Source organism: Tetrahymena thermophila (genome assembly GCF_000189635.1).
Source record: "Tetrahymena thermophila SB210 genomic scaffold scf_8254747, whole genome shotgun sequence".
Classification (NCBI taxonomy): Eukaryota; Ciliophora; class Oligohymenophorea; order Hymenostomatida; family Tetrahymenidae; genus Tetrahymena; species Tetrahymena thermophila.
This window is the reverse complement of record NW_002476507.1, coordinates 211,700-234,662: the sequence shown is the minus strand read 5'-3', so window position 1 is coordinate 234,662 and position 22,963 is coordinate 211,700. Positions and strand designations below refer to the sequence as shown.

The 22,963-nt window shown below is 22.8% G+C and overlaps 3 protein-coding genes across 3 annotated transcripts; all 3 read right to left on the bottom strand. All coding sequences in view use genetic code 6, as the record gives it.

Annotated features, from left to right (window-relative positions):
* Positions 1-215: 215 nt before the first annotated feature.
* Positions 216-6,128, bottom strand: TTHERM_000142269 (hypothetical protein; the record flags this gene model as incomplete). Its single annotated transcript, XM_012796336.1, has 8 exons — positions 216-293; positions 347-952; positions 1,006-2,110; positions 2,167-2,375; positions 2,430-3,619; positions 3,798-4,378; positions 4,435-5,359; positions 5,702-6,128. The coding sequence occupies 8 exons, from the start codon at positions 6,126-6,128 to the stop codon at positions 216-218; spliced, it is 5,121 nt and encodes a 1,706-aa protein (XP_012651790.1).
* Positions 6,129-7,962: 1,834 nt separating this feature from the next.
* On the bottom strand, positions 7,963-14,088 carry TTHERM_00142260 (hypothetical protein; the record flags this gene model as incomplete). Its single annotated transcript, XM_001011064.2, has 8 exons — positions 7,963-8,859; positions 9,107-10,118; positions 10,176-10,384; positions 10,440-11,644; positions 11,757-12,346; positions 12,517-13,046; positions 13,107-13,483; positions 13,680-14,088. The coding sequence occupies 8 exons, from the start codon at positions 14,086-14,088 to the stop codon at positions 7,963-7,965; spliced, it is 5,229 nt and encodes a 1,742-aa protein (XP_001011064.2).
* Positions 14,089-15,851: 1,763 nt separating this feature from the next.
* On the bottom strand, positions 15,852-21,543 carry TTHERM_00142250 (MFS transporter, putative; the record flags this gene model as incomplete). Its single annotated transcript, XM_001011063.3, has 8 exons — positions 15,852-15,902; positions 15,959-16,606; positions 16,662-17,676; positions 17,732-17,940; positions 17,996-19,200; positions 19,254-19,846; positions 19,896-20,805; positions 21,030-21,543. The coding sequence occupies 8 exons, from the start codon at positions 21,541-21,543 to the stop codon at positions 15,852-15,854; spliced, it is 5,145 nt and encodes a 1,714-aa protein (XP_001011063.3).
* Between the last annotated feature and the right edge of the window lie 1,420 nt (positions 21,544-22,963).

Here is a 22,963-nt window from a genome sequence, read left to right as displayed (position 1 = left end):
AAATCTTATTATGTAAGATTTAAACAAGATTTTATATATCTAAATAATAATAAATTTTGTTAATCAAATATAATAATTATAAACATAAAAATAGTAATCTTTATTTAGAGTAGTAGTTTTATTACATTATATATTTAGAAATTTTTAGATTTTATTAAAATGGGATTCAATATTTAACAATTCTCAAATGTTTTTCAAATAATAGTTGGATATTTTCAAAAATTCTTGACTAAGGTTCCTTCTTTTCTAGTGAGATTTTGATAGATCTTTAATTGTTTTTCAATATCGTTTTGCTAAATAAAAAATTAAATAATTAAATATGAAGTAATTTGCTAATTTAATTTACATTTTCTTCAACTTCGTTTTATATTTAGTTTTCTGCTACCAAAGAATCCTCTACGGAATTTCTTTAATTTATATTTGTTTGATGATTTAACTCTATTTAATATTCAACTTTTTAATTATCTTATAATTTAGTATGACTTTATTGGCAATCTATTTTTGCTTCAGATAATTTAAATTATACTTTTTCTTGTCTTTCAGATGTTTATTAATTTTTTAAATTTTAATTATCTTTTATTATGCTATGAGAAGTAATCTAATTTCCTTTTAATTAGATATTATTAGATGAATTTATTTTATTAATTATTCTTCTTTTTTGCTTAGCTTCTTTTATCATGGCATGAGCTTTCTTTAAGTAGTTTTTATCTCTAAGATCGTTTCCTCTCTCATCTTATATAACTATATGAAAGCTCCTTATGGTAATTTAATTTTAATCTATCACTCTAATACGTATTTCAGGATCATCGTTAATCTTAGGCACTCCCCAAATATGTATAATACCATCTACAATTTAGTGGTTTAACCATTTAGGAAGAGGGTTATTTATGGTTAAACCTATTGGAGTGTAGCTCATATTAAATATGTTCATCAAGCAAAGGCAAAATTAATTCTTTTTGTTTTAAATAAATTTTATAATTCTTAGATATTGAATAAAAAAAATACCTCATCTTTTCTGTAAGCCTATAAGCTATTAAGTTCATGTGGAAAAACGTGAAGACTCTCTCCTTTAGATGGATTGAAAATATTTCTTGAACAAGTGATTATACCACTAGCTTCAAGAATGATCAACTCTATTATTAAATACAAATCGTAGCTTTTATTAAATTGAATTTATGTTATCGCCTTAACTAAATTGTCTTATATAATAGCTATTTAAGGGAATGGATTTAAATTGTGATATCCTTTTTAAATCTCATCACTGTTTTCATCATCAGAAAAAGAACTTTATTACTTTTCTTCTATGTCTTCATCACTTTAATCTAAAATAATATCTATATGTTCACTTTCATTTTTATTTGACTATTTAGGTTAAGGAGTATTATATTTTAACTATTCATCTTATCTGTACAAATTTATTTTTTCATTTGATATTTAACAATTTGATTAAAATTTATTCACTGATTGGATATCTTCAGCTTTGAGTAGTTATTTTTAAATTTCTGCTATTGAGCATTATTTATAATTTGAATTTCTTTCTTATATATTATTATCACTTACAAAAATCTTTGTTTATGTAATAATTTTTTCGCTTTATCCATTTTCTTTTTTTAATTCATTGATTTTAGGATTTGATTTTTTTATAACCAAGTTGTTATCTTTTATTTACATTGTAGGAATGATATTAGTGTAGTATTTATACCAGTCATTTCTTCCTTACTTCTTTTTAGCAAATTTTACTACTTTTTCATACAATTTTTTTGTGATTTTATATTCCTCTAATAAAACATTAATAATAAGTTTCTTGACTATTCTTATTGTCCTACTATCATCGAAATCAAATTCTCGAGGATCTATATTTTTGTATTTCTTTTAATTAATTGTGTACAGTTATTGTAATTGAGAAATAATTAATTTAAAATCAAATTTCTTAGATGATTTGTATTCAGAAACAAGCTATTTCTTGAAGAATTTATTTTACTTGAGAAAGTTATTCCATATATCAAGTACATCATCAGTTATTTCATCTATCAGTACAATTTATTTTTAAAACGTTTTTCCTATAACAGCTACTTCTTAGTTATGCATCAAATACCTTTCGAATAAGCATCTAAAAAAATATTCATAAATATTTAATTAAAATTTATGAAAAAAAAAATAATTTACAGATGAATGTAAAAGCGGTATTTATAGATACCTAAGACACCTAGGATTGGACCTAAGATCTAAATGATGAATTAGAAAACATATAAGAAAGGAAGGGAAGCAAAGTATATAACAAAATCATTAGAAGCAGAAGTGTATCCATCAGTGGCAATAACTCTTATTCTTGCTTTACTTAACCAATAAGACGCTGATCTCTAACCACTGAAACTCTATTTAAATAAAAAATTTTAATATTATAAATACTTTTTTTATTTTATTTTTACCAGGCTAAATTCACTAAATTCAATCCAATCTCCACTAGTTATAAGTTATAAATTTGTTTCAGAAATTACCCAATAGGCTTTGTAAGTTAATTATAGCCCGTCTTTTTATGTAAATGTATCCATGTCAAAAGAAAAAGAAAATCTTTCTTCTACATACACCTTAGAATCAGAGTAATATCTGTTGAATTGATTTTATAGATCACTTTATGTCTTTAATTATATAGGTGAAACAAGAGAAATAAAAGTAAGCTAGCTTAGTGTTAAGTTCTAAAGAATATCGAAATTAGCAGAATCAGATAGATCAATATACAATAAAATTTTTTAAAAGTCTGTAGAATTTGTTGAAATCTATAAATTCTTTGAAACAATCTAGTTTACAAAAGAGCTTTATCCTGATATCTTTAGACTAGTTAGATCATCTGAAAAAGAAGCAAGCACACCTTCAAAGGTTTTCTTTACGAATATTCCATTTTACAAAATCTAAAAGAAAATACTTACTTATGGGGAAGGTGTTTGAATAATCTATCCTTAATTATTATTGTAATCAAATTTAAGTGAGGATTAAACAAAAAATCTAATAGGATAACTGATCTTTGAAAAAACTAATTTTTTTTTTATTTAATACTGCATTTAATTTTGTTGATCTGAGGTAAAACTTGTTTATTTTAAATCTGAGTCGTTGTAAAAATTAAGTTCAAAGTCAATGTTGGGATCTAATTTAGAAGTTATAAATCCCTGAGCGTCAATATATTATTCATTTAACAAAGTTTTATATATAGCTTAAGCTAGGTTTGGATATTTCGCATTAAGATTGAAGTCAGTTTACTATATTTGAGTTAATATATCTAAGACTAAAATGTTTTCACCTTACTTCTCATTTGAAAAGTTATTCTGAGTTGCAGATTTATCTACATTCATTGAAATTTATGATTAACTTTCTAAAAATATTATCCACGAAGGAAGAGTATTCATTTCAAAATTTCTGTAGTAGTAAACATTTTATATTTTTATTTTTAATTCAGTATACAACGGAACAAATGTTATTATAGCTTGCTATCCAACAAGCAATTTTTAACCTGGATTTAAGCTTTAATAAAAGTTTTATCCATTTTAATTTGTTTGAACCACTTAAATTTATGAATGAATCTTCAAGTTCGTAGTCAAAGGAATTGTTCTTGTTCCTAGTGTACCTTTTTTTTAAATTATAAAATTAAAATATGATTTAATATAAAATTTATTTTTTATTTTCTTTCATGAAAGTTTATTTTTATTTTATGGTTGAATAAAAAAATTTTATTAATTAAAAACAAATAGGAAGATCAATCAAACCATATTTTCAAATTTAAAAAATTGAAACAAAAATAATACCTGAGAAATAGGAGTATTTCTAATCTTTTGTTGCACATATTGCTTATGCATTTTCGTTTGGGAACTAATATTTTTGCTAAACATAAGGATTTGTAGGGTCTTCTACATTAATAATAGCTATCTAACCTTTTTCATTTTCAGCTATAACTAAGTATTTATCTGAATAGATTGCATCAAGACTTACTACCCAACCAGTTACTACTGTTTTTCCTAGAATGACAGGTTTATCAAAGTTAGTTATATCAATTATAACAACTCCTTAAAACCCATTTGCAAGAAATATTTTGGATTAATCGCTTGAGAAATTAAATCTTTCAGTTCCTACAGAAATAAGTATATTTGATAGTGTTAAAGCTTTAGTTGTGTAGGAATAATAGAAAAAAAAAATTCCTGTTTCTCTACAGGTGCAGACAATTCTTATAGAGTCTCTTAACCACATACACTTTTCGAAACCACAGCTGTGAGGCTATGAGTAATAGCCTCCATCGACTGGATGAGTTGGATCACTTACATCAGCAACTACAATTCCTGAGAAACCATTAGAAATCACAACTAGCTTTTAATCATAGCTTAAATCTAAGCTGTAAAAAAAAAGATAGGAAATATAAATGAAATTACAATTAAATTAGATATTTACTTTATAATTAGATTTTATAATGGAGGTTAGTTAGGATTGATATATACTTTAGGGCTATATATAGTTACTAGTTAGGGGTTGGCTATATTCTTTATATCATAAATAACCAAACCGACTTGTGACATTGCAACAAATAAATATGTTAGTTGACTATTTGCTTGAGAACCATCAATCAAGCCTCCAATAAAAGGTATGAAACCAACTTATACTAAACTATAAGGATCGGCCATTGATAAAATGGAATTACCATATTAATAGTTTGTTTCGATGTAATATTATTAGTTAGGGAAGCAATAGTTGTGGGTTGGAGATGAGCTACTTACTAGTGGTCTAAGGGCAGATTAATATGTATTAAATATATTTGGAAAATCTTAATTTAAATTTTGAATAACTGATTGATAAATGACGAAAGAATATCCATTTACTAAATAGAGATATTGTTCTTAATTTTTTGTAAAATAAACTTCATTTGCAAACATATTACCTTCTATTTACTAAACAAACTGTAGTTAATCATATTAGCCATTTTAAATTTCATACAATTTTAATCCTTAACTGCGAAAACCTAGTGCAATATAGCTATTATCTCTAGTAATTACTAATGATTATAGTAGATATGGTGCAGGTAATAAATTTTTAAAAGTAAAGGTGACTTATTAGTTAGATGATTTTGGTATTGAAAGTAAACCTTAGACTGGTGCATAAAATAATCCGAAAAAACCATCAGCAACATATAAGGCTTATCTGTCATATGTCATAATACAATCCCAAATTACAAATGCTGGATTTTAATTGAGTCTTAATTAAATATTGGTTCTGTCTCTAATGTCAAATATTTAAACTCCCATCATGTGATTAGATACAAGTAAGTATTCTTCATTTATATCAAATCTTAATCTATATGAATTCGGAGATAAAAACTATGCTTTTTTATAATAATTAAAATTTAAATATAAATTTGGTAATAGTTATTTTCAATTAAAAAATTATTATCAGCAGTGATTTAATTTTTTAATCAAGTAAAGTTATTTAAGAAAAATAATAAAATAAAAAGTAAAATTAATTGGAGGAATTTTATTGTTTTCCTGTATTTAAATGCTTTTTGATGATCATTAGAACTTAAAAATAAAAAAAAGATGATGAATAAATATTGTTATTTATTGAAGAATTGAGTTTTATATTTGTAAGTGTTATATCTAATCAGTAAATAATCTATCAAAACTTAAGGTTTATATTATATATTCTAATTGTTTTATTTTTATATTACTGAAAGATGAAACTATTTTTGGATTATTCGGATCAGATACGTCTATAGAAAAAACTTAACCATTAGCCAATAGAAAAGCATATAGTCCATCTTATGTGACCTAAACAGATTAAAAGCTTTTAATAAAATCCATTTATGAAACTTTTAAAGGCAATTAATGGTTCTTAACATTATAAATAAAAAATCCCTCATACAAATCAGCTAAAAAAAGATATGATCCTCTCACTTAGCAACTTATCGCGAATTTTGTATATATTTAAGAAACTACATATGTCTATTATTTATTTGTGATGTCAATAACAAAAAGACCGCCTTAACCTCCTGCAACATAGGTGATATTTTCATCATTAGATATACATAATCCTAACGCATTGTTATCTTTTTATAGTTAATTTAAGTTTAATTCGGAGATGGCTTTGGGATCCATCGAGTATTATCGAGATTAGCTTTAAATACTAGCTAAAAGCTAAATAAAGAATATAAATACAAAGGTAACTTTGATTGCTTCAAACCTCATTTTATTTTAAAATTATGATTTTTGAATATGTAATTATTTTTAGAGTTCTATTATTTATCAAAAAGTTATTGCTAATTTTACAATAATTTGATTAAAAATAAATTATTAATGTTATTTACAATTTACATTTATTTAATGTGATTTTTACAAATAAGAAATTTCACAATTTTTATTTATTTTCTAGCTCTTATCACAAATGTTATTTTTACTGAGTTGTTTTTTAGAAATACTTATTATTTCTATTTTTATCAGTCTTGCATCAGTTAGTAATTTGCATGAATCATTAAAAAATATGCGTTAATACGTTGATCTAAATAAAATATTAAAAACTAATAGAATTTTTCTATTCGTAATCTAAAAACTACTAATCTTATATACGTTTAAAATAATTAAATTAGTTAATATCTTATGTATTTCATATTTTATATTAAAAATGAAATATTTGATTATTTATTTTATAAAATAAAATTAAATAATAATTTGATTTAATTTTTGAACTTCCAATTATAAAAATGTTTTATGAATTAACTATAAAATCTTCATTTTTATTCTATTTTTTAAATAAATAAAGGAATCGTAAACTTAATTATTAATATTTACTTGTAAACCAGCTATTGATTACATATATAAATGATAAAATTTACTCTTTCAGATAAATAGAATTTTATAAATGTAAAGCTGTTATTATTTTTGAAAAAAAATTATTTGTAGCAAAAATCAAAAGGGAATTTTTTAATTTATTATTCTTAATCTTGCTATTTTCTTAGTAATTGATTTTAAATTTTATAATTAAATTATAAAATTAAAGTAAATTATGCCCATATTGATTTGAAAATTTTTAGTTAAAGAATGAGTTGGTTAATATTTAGGTTTGATGCTTTTTATAAAAATAATAAATAAATTCATTTGATTTTGAAAGAAAATTTCTAGTAATTTTTTTCTTTTGAATTTATTATATTTCAATAATGAGCGAAACTAACTCTCCTTTTAAAAAAAAAAACAAAATTAATATAAGCTAATTTATTAATTTACCAAAAATTTAATTTGATAAAAAAGAGGTTTGAAAAAGTGTATTTTTAAGAGTAATAAGATTCTATATTCGAGCATATAATTTTTTTTTTGATATTAAATTATTTAATGTAACAAGAATAATATTAATTTATTTGTTTTAGCAAATTTAATATATTAAAAATATTATCTCAAAATTTTGTTTGTTATCTATTATTTAAAAATTATTATTGGCAATTTGGAGTATTTTATATACTTATAAGATAAAAATTAAAGTTATCTTAATAAATATTATAAATTTGAAAAAAGCCCTAGAAAATGCAAAAATATAGAAGTAATTAATTAGATTTTTAAGGTTATTAATTCAAATAATATTGATTTTTTTTATTTCTTTTACAATTTGAATGAATACTTTATTTTAAATTGTTCTAAATATTTTTAAGATAAATAATCTGATTTATCTAGCTTTTGTGGTATTTAATTTGTTTGTAAAAAACAATATACCCCAAAAAGTACTAAATAAAAATACTTATAAATATTTTAGATCATTCAAATCTTAAATCAATCAATCATATAAAGTATAATAATTAAATATTTCTAAAATCAATATCCAATTAAAATTAACCAATACCAATATTTTTCAAAATTTATATTTATCTAATAACTCAATTATCAAAAAAAAAAATTACATATTTATAAAAGGATAATTTTTTATTATTAAAAAAATAAAACTTTATCATATAAATAAAAGCTAAGTAATTTAATATTGCAAGTAATAAATATTTATAAATTTCAAATAAAGACAAGTATTCTATTTTTCACTTCTAAGATTTCGTTTTAAATTCTTAGGTTTTAATTATTTAATCAATCTTTTTGAATATTAAAAGTATTTATTGTATAAAATAATTTTTAAAAATTAACTTACTTATTATTTAGATTAGTTTATCTCATTTATCAGAAAAGATTCTTACAGATGATTTTAATAGAAAGTTTAATTATTATTACTTTCTAAATCAATAGCTGACTTATCATTTTATATTTCCTCAAAGAGAGAAGCTGATCTACATGCACCATTTTATTTAGATTATTCTGTTTAAAATAACATATTTGTATTTTCAGCATTTTATTATGTTTACTGAAGAGTAATAACATTAGTAGGAGATTCTAACTTTAATTTTGCTTCGTCAATAAATTAAAAGCTTGGAGCTTTTTATAAATTATCTATCTATGTTTTCTAATCATTATTTTTTTAAATTATTTCTTTTTTATTATTATCTTCTTCTTCTTATTATTAAATAACTACTACAGAAGAATGAATTGCTTTTTATATTTTGACTTTTTTAGAGTTTAAATTTATTGTTGTTGTTTATTTTAGATTTAACTAATTAATTAAATCATTTCCATTTTAATCTTTAATATTAATATGAAAGCTATATACAGAAAATCCAGTTTTATTAAATATCCTGATTAATATTTCTGATTCTTCACATGCTTCAGGAAAGCCAAATAAATAAATCACACCATCAATGATTCTATAGTTTAACCATTTAGGCAGAGGATTATTTTATGATAGTCCGATAGAAAAATAACTTAAATTAAAGTAATTTTTAATCTTATGTGCCAAGCTTTAATTCTAAATTAATTAAAATGTTTAAATTAAAACACATCACTAAAAAAATTAACTAGAAAATAAAAATGATCCCATTTGAAATTCAAAACTCTTTTAAAATTTGTACAATCGTATTTTATAACAGTTTCAATCCATAGCAATTATTGCATTTTAATTATTAAAAATAAGAAGTAGAAATAACAAAGAACTATATCTAAAGATAAAATTATTATTTATTTATCTATTTTTAAAAATAAATTGAATAAGTTACTTAGTCTTTTTTAAAGGCTTTTAGAACTGATAAATTATATGAATGCAGGTGCAGACTTTCTCCAGCTGAAGGATTTAAATGATTGGGAATACTATTTAATGTTCCTGAGGCCTCTAAAGCTAGGTATTCAGCTAACAAATTAAAATCATACTTTAAAGTACATTTCAAACTTTTTAATATTTTAGATACTTCAGATTAATAAATCATAATCTCCGGAAAAGGACTTAAATGGTTAGTTTCTTAAGAACTTTGTTGGACTTTTTCAAAAGATTGTTAGTCTTTAAAATACTTATACAAACTTTACTTTTATTCATATTTTTTGGTTGGACTTTAGGGAGATTAGCCTTAAACAGAATTATTTAGTTATGTTGTGCTAAATAAATCTAATTTATCTTTATTTTAAGGAATTTATATTTTTCGATTTGAATATACCTCTCTTAATCTCAGCTGTTAGAAACTCATCTAATCAAATAGATTAACTTTTGGAAAGCTTTACTATTCTTTCTCAGATTCATATATTTATTTTAAATTTTTCTTTACTTAATTTTGGCTTTCTTTTTATTTTTGATTAGAATTATTTATTTGAAGATATAATTTGTACCAGTCTTTTCTTCTTTTCGTTGTTTAAATTGCATGGTCTTTTAATAGTTTGTATACCTAAAATGTGCTAGGATTTTAAAGTAAAAGTATTTCATAAATTTGTCTTTTAATTGATCTAACAAGTCTGCTATCATCAAAATCAAACTCTCTCGGATCTAGTTTAGGGAATTCTTATTTCAGCTATTAATAAATAACTTCTATTTATTTTAATATGGCATAAATATCAACTAGTTTGTTTTATTTGTAGTCATTTTATATTTTTTACTCAATGTCTTTATTTCTTTTTTTATAAAGTTCCCAAAGTTTTATAGCATCTGCCTAAACACTACCATATAAAATTATTTTTTTTTCAAAATGTTTTCCTATTATTGCTGTTTCTGTTTAGTAGATATTATTCTTTTCCAAGATGAAACTTTTATGTTAAATAATAAAAAAATTATTTATTTATTTAAATAAACAAAAAATTTACAAGTGAATCTACATTTTGTAACTCCAAACAATCAGAATAAATAGAATAGGAAGAAATATTTTAAATGCAATTTCAAATACATAGATAAAAGGCACTTTGTTAAATTTAATAACTATTTAATCTTCTGCTTTTGTGTATTGATCAAAAGTAATCACCTTTATTGTATAGTCCTATAAAAATTAGTTATTTGAGGCTTATCCATAAATCGTCTATTTATATTTGAATAATCTTTAAATAACTTTCATTTATAAATAAAAAAATTACCAAGCTCAATGGATTAAACTAAATCCAGTCATAATTTGATATTTCTTTCATGCTGCTATCATCTTAGCCCATTAATACTTAATATTAAATTTAGCTCTGATTATTAAATAAGAATGTATTCTGATTAAATGAAAATGTAAAGCTCTCCTATATATAAACACTGCTGCTAGGATACAAAAAATCAAATTAGCTCTAAAGACTTTTACTTAAATTTCTGCTAATCGGTTAGTATAACTGGATAAACTTGGTTTGATTTAAATTTAAGTTATAAGCTTAATCTTTGTTAAGGTAATCTTGAATTTAAATTGAAATCATAATTTCAGAAATATTCTAAGTCAAATTGCGTATTTATAAGTAATTTATTAGAAAATTATTGATATTCTATGTAGGTCCTGTTATATTTAATGTTCTAAGATCTTCAGAATAAGAGCTTAAAACTGAATCAAATTTAATTTTTTAGAATTAAGCATTTTGAAGTAAGCTTAATTAGATGTTTATTTTATCAGATAGAGATTAAATTACAAAATTTTATGATGCTTAAGTAGAGTCATTAAATCTGAAATTTTGTATCTTGAGATCAAAATTAAAAACCAATGATGAGGCAACAAAAAACCTAACAGGATAGTCTATTCTAGAAAATACGAGAGTCTTTTTAATTAAATTTTAAATCTAGGTAAAATAATTTTTATATAAATCTTCTGTATAAACTGAATTGTAGAAGTTTATCTAAAAAGGCAATTAAGAGTTAAAACTCTCATTCAAATAGCCATTTTAGTCAATTATATTATTAATTTGAAGCAACATATATAAATATTAGGCAAATTAGCTATCAATGATTCCATTTAAGATAAAATCAGAGCTCTAAATTTACTTTAATATTTCTAAAATAATGAAATTTTCTCCATTTTGATTAATTCCTGATTAATTTACCTAGATATTTACTTAATTATCTTTTTAATTGAAACTAATCCATGAAGGAAGGCTTTGTTTCTTAAAATTAGTCTAGTACTTAACTGAGTTTATTTTGATAGTGTTTATGGCATATAGTTATTGAAACGTAATTCTTACTTGTTATCCTACGAGCAATTTTTATGTAGGATCAACAGTTTAATAAAATAAATTAGTTCCAATATTCTAAGCTACTTAAAATTGTGAATGGATATTCAAATCGCTTTAGATAGGAAAATACCTTAGTCCCATATTTCCTTTTTTAAATAGAATTTATCATTTTAAATTAAATTTTCATTAAAGAAATTATAAATAAAAATAAAATGAAATACAGGATTAAAATAAAATCTTTGAAATAAAAATTTTTACCAACAAAATACATATGTTTTTGATTATTTGGATTGATACAAACATTAGTTGATGTTTCTCCAGGAAAGTTTATTTTCTATTGAATATATGGATTTTTTGGATCTTGTATGTTAATCAAAGTAATTTAGCCTTCATCTACTTAAGTTGTAATAATATACTTATTGTTAAAAATTGGGTAAACTGTGTATGTCCAGCCTTCCAATATTATCTCACTTAGCTAAATTGGATTAAAAAAGTTTTTAATATCTAGTATGATTAACCCTTAAAAACCATTTGCTAAAAAGAGTAATTTATCATCATCTGAAATTTTTGCTTATTCAACTCCAATTTAATAAATTACTTGTTTAGGCTATATATATTAAGATTATTCCTTTAAATCAAAAAGCAAAGTCCCTACTTCTTTACAAGGACAAGCCAAATTCTATCCATCTGAAGTAAAATCGCAACGTTGCACTGTGCAACCAAATTTATTTTAAAAAATTCTATATTATTCCAAGCTTAATTAATCAGAATTTGATATTTTAAATATTACTGCCCCATATACACTATTTGATGCTATTATTTAATCTTACTAACTAGATAGTTTGGTTCTATTAAATAATTTATAAATATTACTCTTCAAATGTAAATAAAAGAATATAATTATAATAAATACAATCATACTTAACTTAGGAGCGCTATCAAATCATCACATTAAAAATAATAAAAATTAATAAATACGCAAAGAAATAAATAGTAAATAAATAAATGGATGACTTACGCTGTAAATTAGGTTAGCGAAATAGTTGATCCACCGTTGTCGCTAGTTTGTTAATAAATATACTTATTTTTCATAATAGGTTTTGCCTTATCTTATATGCTAAAAGTAATCAATCCTGATTTAGAAGATGACAAATAAAGAGTGTTTCCATCAGATGAAACTTCTATATAATTAAGATCATCGAAATTTTAGCTTAAATCAGAAGGATTTTAAGGGTTTTGCACTTTTTATATTTAACTTACAACCTTAGGAGAGTAAGGGTCAGTTGAAATATCATAAATGGTTACATAAGTTTTTGGGTAGCTTACTATTAAATTATTTGCTAAGCAGGACATACCTAGTACATTTTGTTCTAGAGAATGTTACAGCGAAGATTAGAATTAATTAAAAAAGTTAGGAAAGTCTTGATTTAAATTTGGTAGATCAGTTTAAAAAATTAGCAAAGACACTCCATTCACTATAAAAACATATTAAGAATTTTTTGGTGAGACTATAATATCCATGATCATATATTTAGCATTTCGTATCGTCTGTATATAAAGTAAATTAGTAAAATCTTATTAGTTTATTTAATAAAGCTGTAAACCTACACTTCTAAGTCCAACAAGCAAGTAATTTCCATCATTTGTCAATTAAATAGTTAAAAACTAAGTCTATAATATTAAATTTACTTTACTAAAAGAAAGGTTTGCTTTAGTTGATTAATTTTAGTCTATTGATTTTAACTAAGTAATATCTGCATAATATAAGCCAGAGTTTATATCAAGGGCATAAATACCCTAGCTGTTTTAAGTAAATACACAATCAACAATAAACTGGTTAGGATTAACCACTGTCCTTAATTACTGTGATATCACATTTCTTACATCAAAAATAAGTAAGCCTTGATCATAACAGGATAATATTATATACGATTAAGCTTGATCAAATCTCATTTTATAAGAATAAGTAGAAAGGCTAGTGCTACCTAAATAGATTTTTAAATAAGTCTCATAAAAAAAGAATTAAAAAACTTATTCCATATAAAAATTAAATTTATTTGTAAATGTCTTCTCATTGATTTATACTTTTTTATTTATTGAGAAAAGCTAGCTCAAAAGTAGAAATTAGAGTTAGAATGTAAAGTTTACAAAAAAAATAATATTATGTGTATTTAAATATACCTTGGCTGACGGAGACAGATTTAGGGTTTGATAAATCATTGAGAAAGTAGGTTAAAAGATTTCCATTCGAAAGAATAAATGCAAATTATATATCTTGAGTTATAAGTACATATTAGTAAGACTGCGCAGTTCCAGCTTGAATAGATGTAGTAGATAATCTATATGGGTTATTTAAATTTCTCACGTCCGCAATAATTAATCCTTCTTATTAATCAGCAATAAAGAGTGTATTATTCTTAACTTAGCAGTGTTAAGCTTGCTTTGTTTAAATGTTGGATTTTATGCTAGGGTTGGCCATTTCTGAAACATCTATTATTTATATTCCATTGGAGCCAGTAGCAATAAATACTGTTTTTTCATTTTCTGAAATACAAAACATAAGGCTTGTACTCTATATAATTTATTTCATATTAAAATCTACCAAAGGATTAGGATGGACTATAAATTATCCATAACTGGAGCAACTTATTTGAGTAAGAAGATGTAATAATAAATAAAAAAATAATATCATATTTTGAGCTCTCTAGATTCTAAATTATTAAAAATTTTAGCGAATTAAATGCTTTTAAATTAAGAAATGCAAATGAAATTTTTATTTATTGTTAATATAAAATGACTTAATCAATAAGTCAGTAAGTAAATAAATAGAAATATAGCAAAATATAAAAGAACAAATGAAATATGTAAAAAAATCAATAAAAAATATTAATTATAGCTAAATTACATAATTTTTACTGAAAACGCTGCATTTCATAATTTAAAAGAAATAGTAAATTAAGCTGTAACATAAACAATAATAATACTTGGTAGTAGCAAATACCTTAATTTAAATTTTAAATTGAAAGAACTTTAAGTATTTGATTAATTAATTAAATATCTTACTTTTTTTAATTATTAAAATTAAATTAGGTCGATAAAAATATGTAATCTCTATCTGCTCATTCCCTATGAAAAATGATAAAAAATAAAATAGAAAATTAATTTATATTTCAGAATAAATGTTTATATTTGAAATAATTAATCAGTAATGTATTATTTTATTTTTTGTATTGTATTGTATCAAATAATTATTTACCAGTAGTTTTTATAAAAAAAAGTAATAAATATACTTTCATAAATTTTTGTTTACTAAACTTAACTTTATTATTTCAATTAAAGATGGCCTTTGATTGCTTATGACACTTCGCTTGCTTGAATTAAGCAAAAATTTTAGTTTTTTAAAAAAACTGTCAATTTATTTTACCACACAAATTTGATTTTTGACAATCAGAAAATAGATATTTTAGTAAATTTGATTAATTAATTTTGTATCCACTTGAATAAGATAAAAATTACAATAATTTTAATTAAAATTAACCTTATAATGTTAAAATACATCATTTCTTTCTTTTTTGCACTAATATTTGATTGTAATTGTAATTTTGTAATTACTTTGATTCAAGCGCTTTAATTCTTCTATAAAAATCTTTAGTAAACACAATACTGTTATTTATTAAGAGTTCTTTTTATATTATTTTTCAAAGAATTAAAGAAAATATTTTTAAAAAACTTGTATGAATTTAACTTTAAATGTTTAAAATAATTATTTTATCTCTAATAATTTAAATAGTTTTACATACTGAATTACAAATAAAAATTAAATCTTTAGATATTCTTAATTGATATACTGCTTACTAGCATATAAAAATATATAATAGATAGATTGAAAAATATATATATGAAATTTTGGTTAACTACCATAATTCCTACACTTAGTTTAATTTTATGTATTATGACAACAGGTTTTTTATACATATAAAACTTTAAAAATTTTTTTCCTTAAAAATAAATTGTAATTTTGATGAGTGTAATAAAACACACTGTGAATATAAAAGCAAAAGAAAATATTATTAAATATATATTTAATTTACAGGGAGTGTTAAATAATTAACATTTATTTATCAAGAGAAGTGTAAATCAATTTTATATAAATTAATTTTTTGGCTTTTTTTAAATAAAAAAACCAAACTCTTATTTATCATTTAACTTAACAAACAAAGCAAAATATTTAATAAAATATATAAAAAGCCACTAAATATATGCTAAATTTATTTGAATATATAAATCTAGAATGAATACCCTACAAAATTAATTATTTTGTATCTTTTTTAATTTAATAAACTTTTGTTAGCTTCATTTAGACTTGTTCTAAAATGTTTGACACTTAACTTATTCTATTTTATCCTTAATATATTAAAAAATAAATTAAGTACTTAAAAATATTATATTCAAATTTTTACATTTTTTTCACTCATATTTTCTTCTATTTCTACGATTATTGAGGTTTCTTAATTGGATACTTATTTCTCTTTTTCGCCATCTTTTTTTAATGTAATATTTATATTTTAGGAATTTTTCTCATTTTAGTCACTATTTTATTCATTAACTTGTTCTTCTGAAAGGAAATTATGGTTAATATTCTGATTTGAGCCTAAGCAAAATTGACTTTTCATTGGTATATTTCTTAAAGTTTATCCCTTTAGCTATGGTGATTCCTAAGATGGCAATTTACTGCCTGCAGCTGGAATGAACTGTTAACTGCCAATATTGTTGATAGACTAATGAAGTAATTTACCATGACCTGTTTTTTTTCTGGACGTAGGATTGTACTGCATAGTATATTTACGGAGGAGTTGTTTATTTCTCATGTCGTTTCCTAGCTAATCCTATATAATGATATGAAAACTGTAAATAGCAAAACCTGTATCATTTATGATTCTAATAAGAATTTCTGCTTCATCATTTGGTTATGGAATTCCCCACATATTAATTACACCATCTATGATCTAAAATTTTAACCACTTTGGTAGAGGGTTATTCATTACAAATCCAAGAGAAGTGTAGCTCATATTAAAAAAGTTTAAAAATTTTTAAATACATCCTTATTCCTGTTAATATTATATTAAAGTTAAAATTTTTAATTTTAAATAATTTTTAAAATACCTTGCTGTTGTTACGGAAAGCTTATAAATTAAGTAGTTAATATGGCAAACAATGGATGCTTTCACCATAGGATGGATTCAATTTGCTAGGCTAAGTAATAAGAGCTCCAGATGCATCTAATGCCATAATTTCTGCAAGTAAATTAAAATCAAAGGCTAAATTAAAATTCATTTATTTTAATGTTTCTTAAATTAAATCTTATTTGATATGAATTTCTGGAAATGGATTCAAGTTTACATAAGCTTTTTATTACTTTTACTCATTATTAAGAATTTTTTCTTTTAGAATTTAATTCTCTGAAGTGATATTCATCTGTTAATTTTCTACTAGAGAACATTTAGCTAATTTTTACCTTTCAGTTAATTCTTAAAGTTCTAGAGGCGAATTTAAATTTAAAATATCATTTTATAGCTGAGAATCAGCTTTTTAATTACTAATTAATTTAACTTCTCTTAATCTAACTTAATTAGAATTTAATAATTCATTGTTAGTATTCTTTTAAAATTCTTAGAAAATATCTTTATCTGGTTAATCTAAAACCCTTTGATCTCTTCCTAATACTTAATTTATATCCATTAAAGGATACAACTCCAGATAAAATTTATACCAATCTTTTCTTCCAAAATTTTTGAGGGAATACTTTTTTAGTTTTTCATAAGCTTTATTTGTATTTGGATTTTTTTCTAAAACGCATTAATAAGCTATACGCTTGATTGTCCTAACCATTCTGCTATCATCAAAATCAAACTCTCTTGGATCAATATAAGGAAATTTGATTTAATTTTTATAATATATTTTTTCTAATTAAGTAATAATCTCATAAATATCTATAGTATTATTCTATTTATACTCTTAAACTAGATTTTCCTTCAATTTTTTATTTTATTTTTTTAACATATTCCACAATGTTAATCCATCTTGCTAAACATTACCATAAATTATAATTTATTTTTTATACATCTAACCTACTACTGCAACTTCATTTTGATACATGTTTTTTCTTTCAAGCAAAAATCTATAAATAAATTAAGGAAATAAAAAATTTGTTATTCTATAAAATATTTTATTACAAGTGAATTTCGTAGCGATACTTCCATAAACCAATTATACCCAAAATTGGTCCTCCTATTTATATTATGATTTAAAGAGCGTATAAAAAAGGAACTGACCCAAATGTCATATAAAAATCATCTTAAACTTGAGAATATCCATCATCTGCTATTATCCTTACCCGTGTTGTATCCATAAAGGCACTTGCTGACCTTATTCCACTGAACGCCTTTTAATATAAAATTAATATTATTAAAGATTTTAAAATTAAATATTAAATTTACTAAGTTAACATTGCTAAATTCTATCCATGAGCCTGTCAGAATTTAAGTAGGAGGTTTTGAACCATTTAAAATATATGCAGTGTATGTCAATTATAAGCCTTCATCTTATTTAAATGTATTTAAATCAAAAGAAAATTAGAAGCGATCTTCAATAGGTAAATAGTTATTTGTGTAGTATCTGTTGAACTAAGATTATAAAGAAAGATTTTTATCTTAGTAAACAGGCTTATGTATGTTAATGAAACCTATCTAATCTAATGAGGTATTAATTGTTTAATCATAGTTATTTGCATCAGAGAGAATAAATGTTATGCTAACTTGAGAAAGATCTGCCGTGTAATTTGCTATTTGTATGCTGTTTTTTATTATAGCATTTACAAACGAAGTTTATCCAGATATTTTAACACTTGTTAAATCATCTGAAAAAGAAGCTAAAACACCTTCGAAAATCCTTTTAACAAATTTCCCATTTTTTGTAATTTAAATAAAGATGCTCACTTACTATGAAGGAGTTTGAATGATATCTGCAGAATTGTTAATAATTTTTTAATAGTTAAATTTAAGAGAGCTGACTATAAAGAATCTTATTGGGTAATCAATTTTAGAGAATGTTAAAGTTTATTTAATAAATGATTAAATTTTATCATAAACAGATGAATAATCACTTGGCTTATATATGTTTCCATCATAGAAATTTAAATCAAATGTTACATATGGGTTGAATTTATCTGTTAAATAGCTGTTTTAGTCTAAATAACCATTTTGTTAGAGCAAGCTAATTAAATAGTTTGATAAATTTAAATCAATTTTCAATGAGTTATTTATCAATTAATTTGGTGTTATTTAAACTTAAATTTCTAAGACTAAAATGTTTTCTCCTTTATTTTCTTTTGAAAAGTCATTGTAAGTACCAAGCTTATCTACGTTAAGGTTTATTTGTTATTGGGTAGTTAAAAATGTAATCCAAGGGGGGAGAACTTGTTTTTCAAAATAGCGATAATAGTAGACCTGGCTTATAATTGCATTTTATTCGTTATAAAGTTAGACAAAAGTTATCCTTATAGTTTAGCCCACTAATAGTTGTTAACCTTACTCTAAAGTTTGATAATAAAGAAAGCCTCCATTTTAGTTGTAAACAGCTACTTCAAATTATGTGTGAACTGTAATTTTTGGTTTTATTGGCAAGTATCTTAAACCAAAATTACCTTTTTTTAATAATAGCATAAAGTTTAAAATATTATTTTTAATTATATTTTACCTATGAAGTATAAATCATCATGATTAGCAGCATTTATACATGAATTTGTAGAACTCTCGCCCTTAAATTATACACGCTATTATTCATAAGGATTAGAAGGATCTTAAATATTAATCAAGCTGAGTTATCCTTTTTCAACTTAAGAGACCACTATATAGTTTTCATTGAAAATAAGTGTAATTGCTTGAGCCCACCCTTATAGAACTAACTAGCTTAACTTTTTAGGATTAAAAAAATCAGAAATATCTACAATTATTAAACCTTAATATCCATTAGCTAGAAAGAGTAACTTATCATTTTAAGAAATCAAAGCTTATTCAACAGCAAGCTCTAAAAATTAATTCTTTCTGAGAGGTGGTTCGCCAGGATTCTAAAGTTAAAAAAAGATTGTACCGATTTCACGGCAAGCACATACAAATTTTATTCCGTCAGATGTTGAATCACAACGTTCATAACCACAAGCTATGTCGTTAGGAAAAACACTTATGAGTTGTAATTAGCTCAAATCAGTAGAATTGATAAATGCGAATATTAAAACTCCAAAAAAGCTATTTCCAACAATTATTTTTTTCCCATCTTTGCTAATTTTAGCACTTAAAAAAATAAAATTGCAGAGAATTTTTTAAGAAAAAATAATATTACCTAGTTGCTTAAGTCATTAGTTATCCTTTATAGGAAAATTAGTATTGGTTTTAAAAAATAGGTTTTGACTTATCTTTGATATTAAAAGTGAGAACCCCAGATTATGAAGAAGCAATAATTAATGTATTAAAATCAGGTGTAGCTATGGCAATTGAAAAATTATCGAAATTACTTGCTTATTAAGAAACACTTTTTAATAGGGAAGGCTAATAAGGATTAGTTGTATCATAAATATTTAAGCTACTCCCAGCAGTGGCAACGATAACTTCGCTATTTGTACAAAATATACCAAACCTATTTACATTGCTATCAATAAAAGTAAGGGAAGACTAAAACGTGTTGAGCATATTGGGATAGTCTTAATTAATGTTTGGAGTAACTTGTTAAAAAATGATTAGAGAAATTCCATTTGTAACATAAATGTACTTGGCATTATTTTTAGATAAATTTATGGTAATAACCATGTATGATGCATCTAAGCTTTCAATAAAATTTAATTTCTTATAATTTTAGCTATTTAATTAATAGACTTTTATTCCTGTGCTACGATGGCCTATAAGCATATGAGATCCATCATCTGTTATTATCATACTTAAAACTAGTGAATCTGTATTTTGCAAAACTAAATCATAGTTTAAACTAACTTTTCCTTATTATGAATTATCATAAAGAACAGAAGGGTCAGCATAATAGAGCCCATTATAAGCATCTAAAGCATAAAATGCCTTAGAATCTGGAGTAAATGCCACATCCCAAATAACAAACTTAGGATTTGAACTTGCTCTAATGTATTATTTCTAAATATTACTAATATCAAGCACTGTTACTCCTGAGATATGATTTGCAATAGCTATGAATCTTTTACTTTTATCGAATCTAAGAGTATAACAATTAGGAGCAAATGTAAAATCTATTTTTATTTAATATAACCTTGAATTTTAGTGGAATAATATGAAATTATGTATTTTTTAAAATTTTGATTTATTTTAATTAAATATTAAATAGAATCAAATTTGTATTATTCTGTAATATTAGTAATATTTTTAAAGATCTATCTTTTTATTTTTTAATTGTAACATGCTAAGTATATGTAATTTTATCAACTAAAAATGATAGAAATATAAATAATTTTACCTAGAGGGAAAGGTAGCAATCTTGGTTTTGTTATATCAGTTATTTAAAAGGTAAAGACAAATCCATAAGATAAGGCAAAAACAAATTAGAAATCAGGTGAAAGTAGTACAAATTAATATGATGCCTTAAAGCCATTTTCAGTGTAAGAAGCAGTAGCTATTCTTTTTGGATTTTATTTATCTGTTATATTATGTATTATTAAGCCTTCTTGTTAATCTGCTACAAATAAATAGTTATTCCTTTCAGCACAAGCTTACGCATAAGAAGATTATGCTACAGAAATGACTTTTGGTATATAAATATTAGAAAGGTCTATTACATGTATACCTGCGTATGTTGAAGCTACAAAAGCATATTATTCATCTTCTGAAATGCAATTTGTAATACCTACAGACTGAGTTACATTTTTCAAATCGATTTAAGAGACTGGATTAGGATGTAAAACAAATTATGATGTTATACCATTTATAAACTAAGAGATTATGATAAGTAGAAATTAAAAAATAAAAAGCATCACTTGAATTTAATTTCTAATAAAGTTTTAATACTTTACTCTTTTTCTAATAATTATTTGTTTTTTAAGAAATTTACTAATGTTAATAACAATTAAAGTTTACTATTCATAATTTTCTAAATTATTAATAAAAATACATATTAAATAGTCTTTTTATTATTATTGAAAGTGAGATGACGAAATTAGTTATTGTTCAAATCAATTATTTCTAGCTTACGTTTAGAAAACCTAAAATACAAATTTTAATCTTATTGTATATATATATATATAATTTAATTTGATCGGATTTTTTTTTTACTGCTCACTTTTTCAGTTCTAGCTTTTTCTTAATCAGTGAAGGAAGTATCTTATATTAAAAAATAAATTATTACTTGTTGTAATAAAAAAAACATTTTTATTTAATATTAATGAAAAAATGTTTTTTTTAGTTATTTCTATTTGATAATTTACCTATTATTTTTAGAAAATTAAAAAATTATTTTTACAAACAATCTATAAAGAATAACAAAATTGAAATTTGATAGAAAATTCAAGTTTTTACTAAAAAAATCAACTTTCCTCTGGAAAATATTAATTTTTTATTATTTTAAACAACAGATTTGAGTAAAATATGACACTCAAGTACGACTATATACTTGAATTTAAAATCTAAAAAAATATAAAATTTCAATTAATATTGAGATTATAATTTTTTTTTTAATCATTAAAATCAAAAATGATGTCTTTACATAGAAAATACAACTAAAATACTCTTTAATGTTTTAAAAAACTAAAGTTAATTATAAATTGATTTATTATCTACTATAAAAATAATTAAGTTATTCATTTTTTTGTTTTTGATTGAAAAATTATTAATATTTTTTGAAATTATACACCTTTCTAAAACATGAAGCTTTTTTTAGATTTATTTATTTAATTATTTAAATTTTGGTCGATAAATAATAAATATATATTTCTGCGTTATTTTGATTAAAGATATTTTAAATTTTATAGAAAATAAAATAACAAAGTAAAATATGTTTAATGATTAAAAATTATGATAATTTCTTATTGTTCTAATTGTTTAACTCATAATTAGCTAATCAATTTCGAGTTATTACATTTAATATATATGTAAGCGTTTTGCGTTTGTAGAAAAGTTAAAAATTCTTAACTTAAATTAAGTTATTTACAATAAAAACTTATATTTAAATTTTAAACATAATACGTAAAATATTTAAATTAGGTTAAAAAAATGAATTCAAATTAAAATTTCAAGCTTACTTTTACTTGAAATTTTACACTTTAACTGTTTATACGTTGGTACTATCAATACCAACCTAAATTAATTAAGTATAAAAGAATTTTTTTAATTTTACTTAATAAATAAAATTTACTTTTTTCTCATATACAAGATAATTTTTATATCCTCCTAGCACCA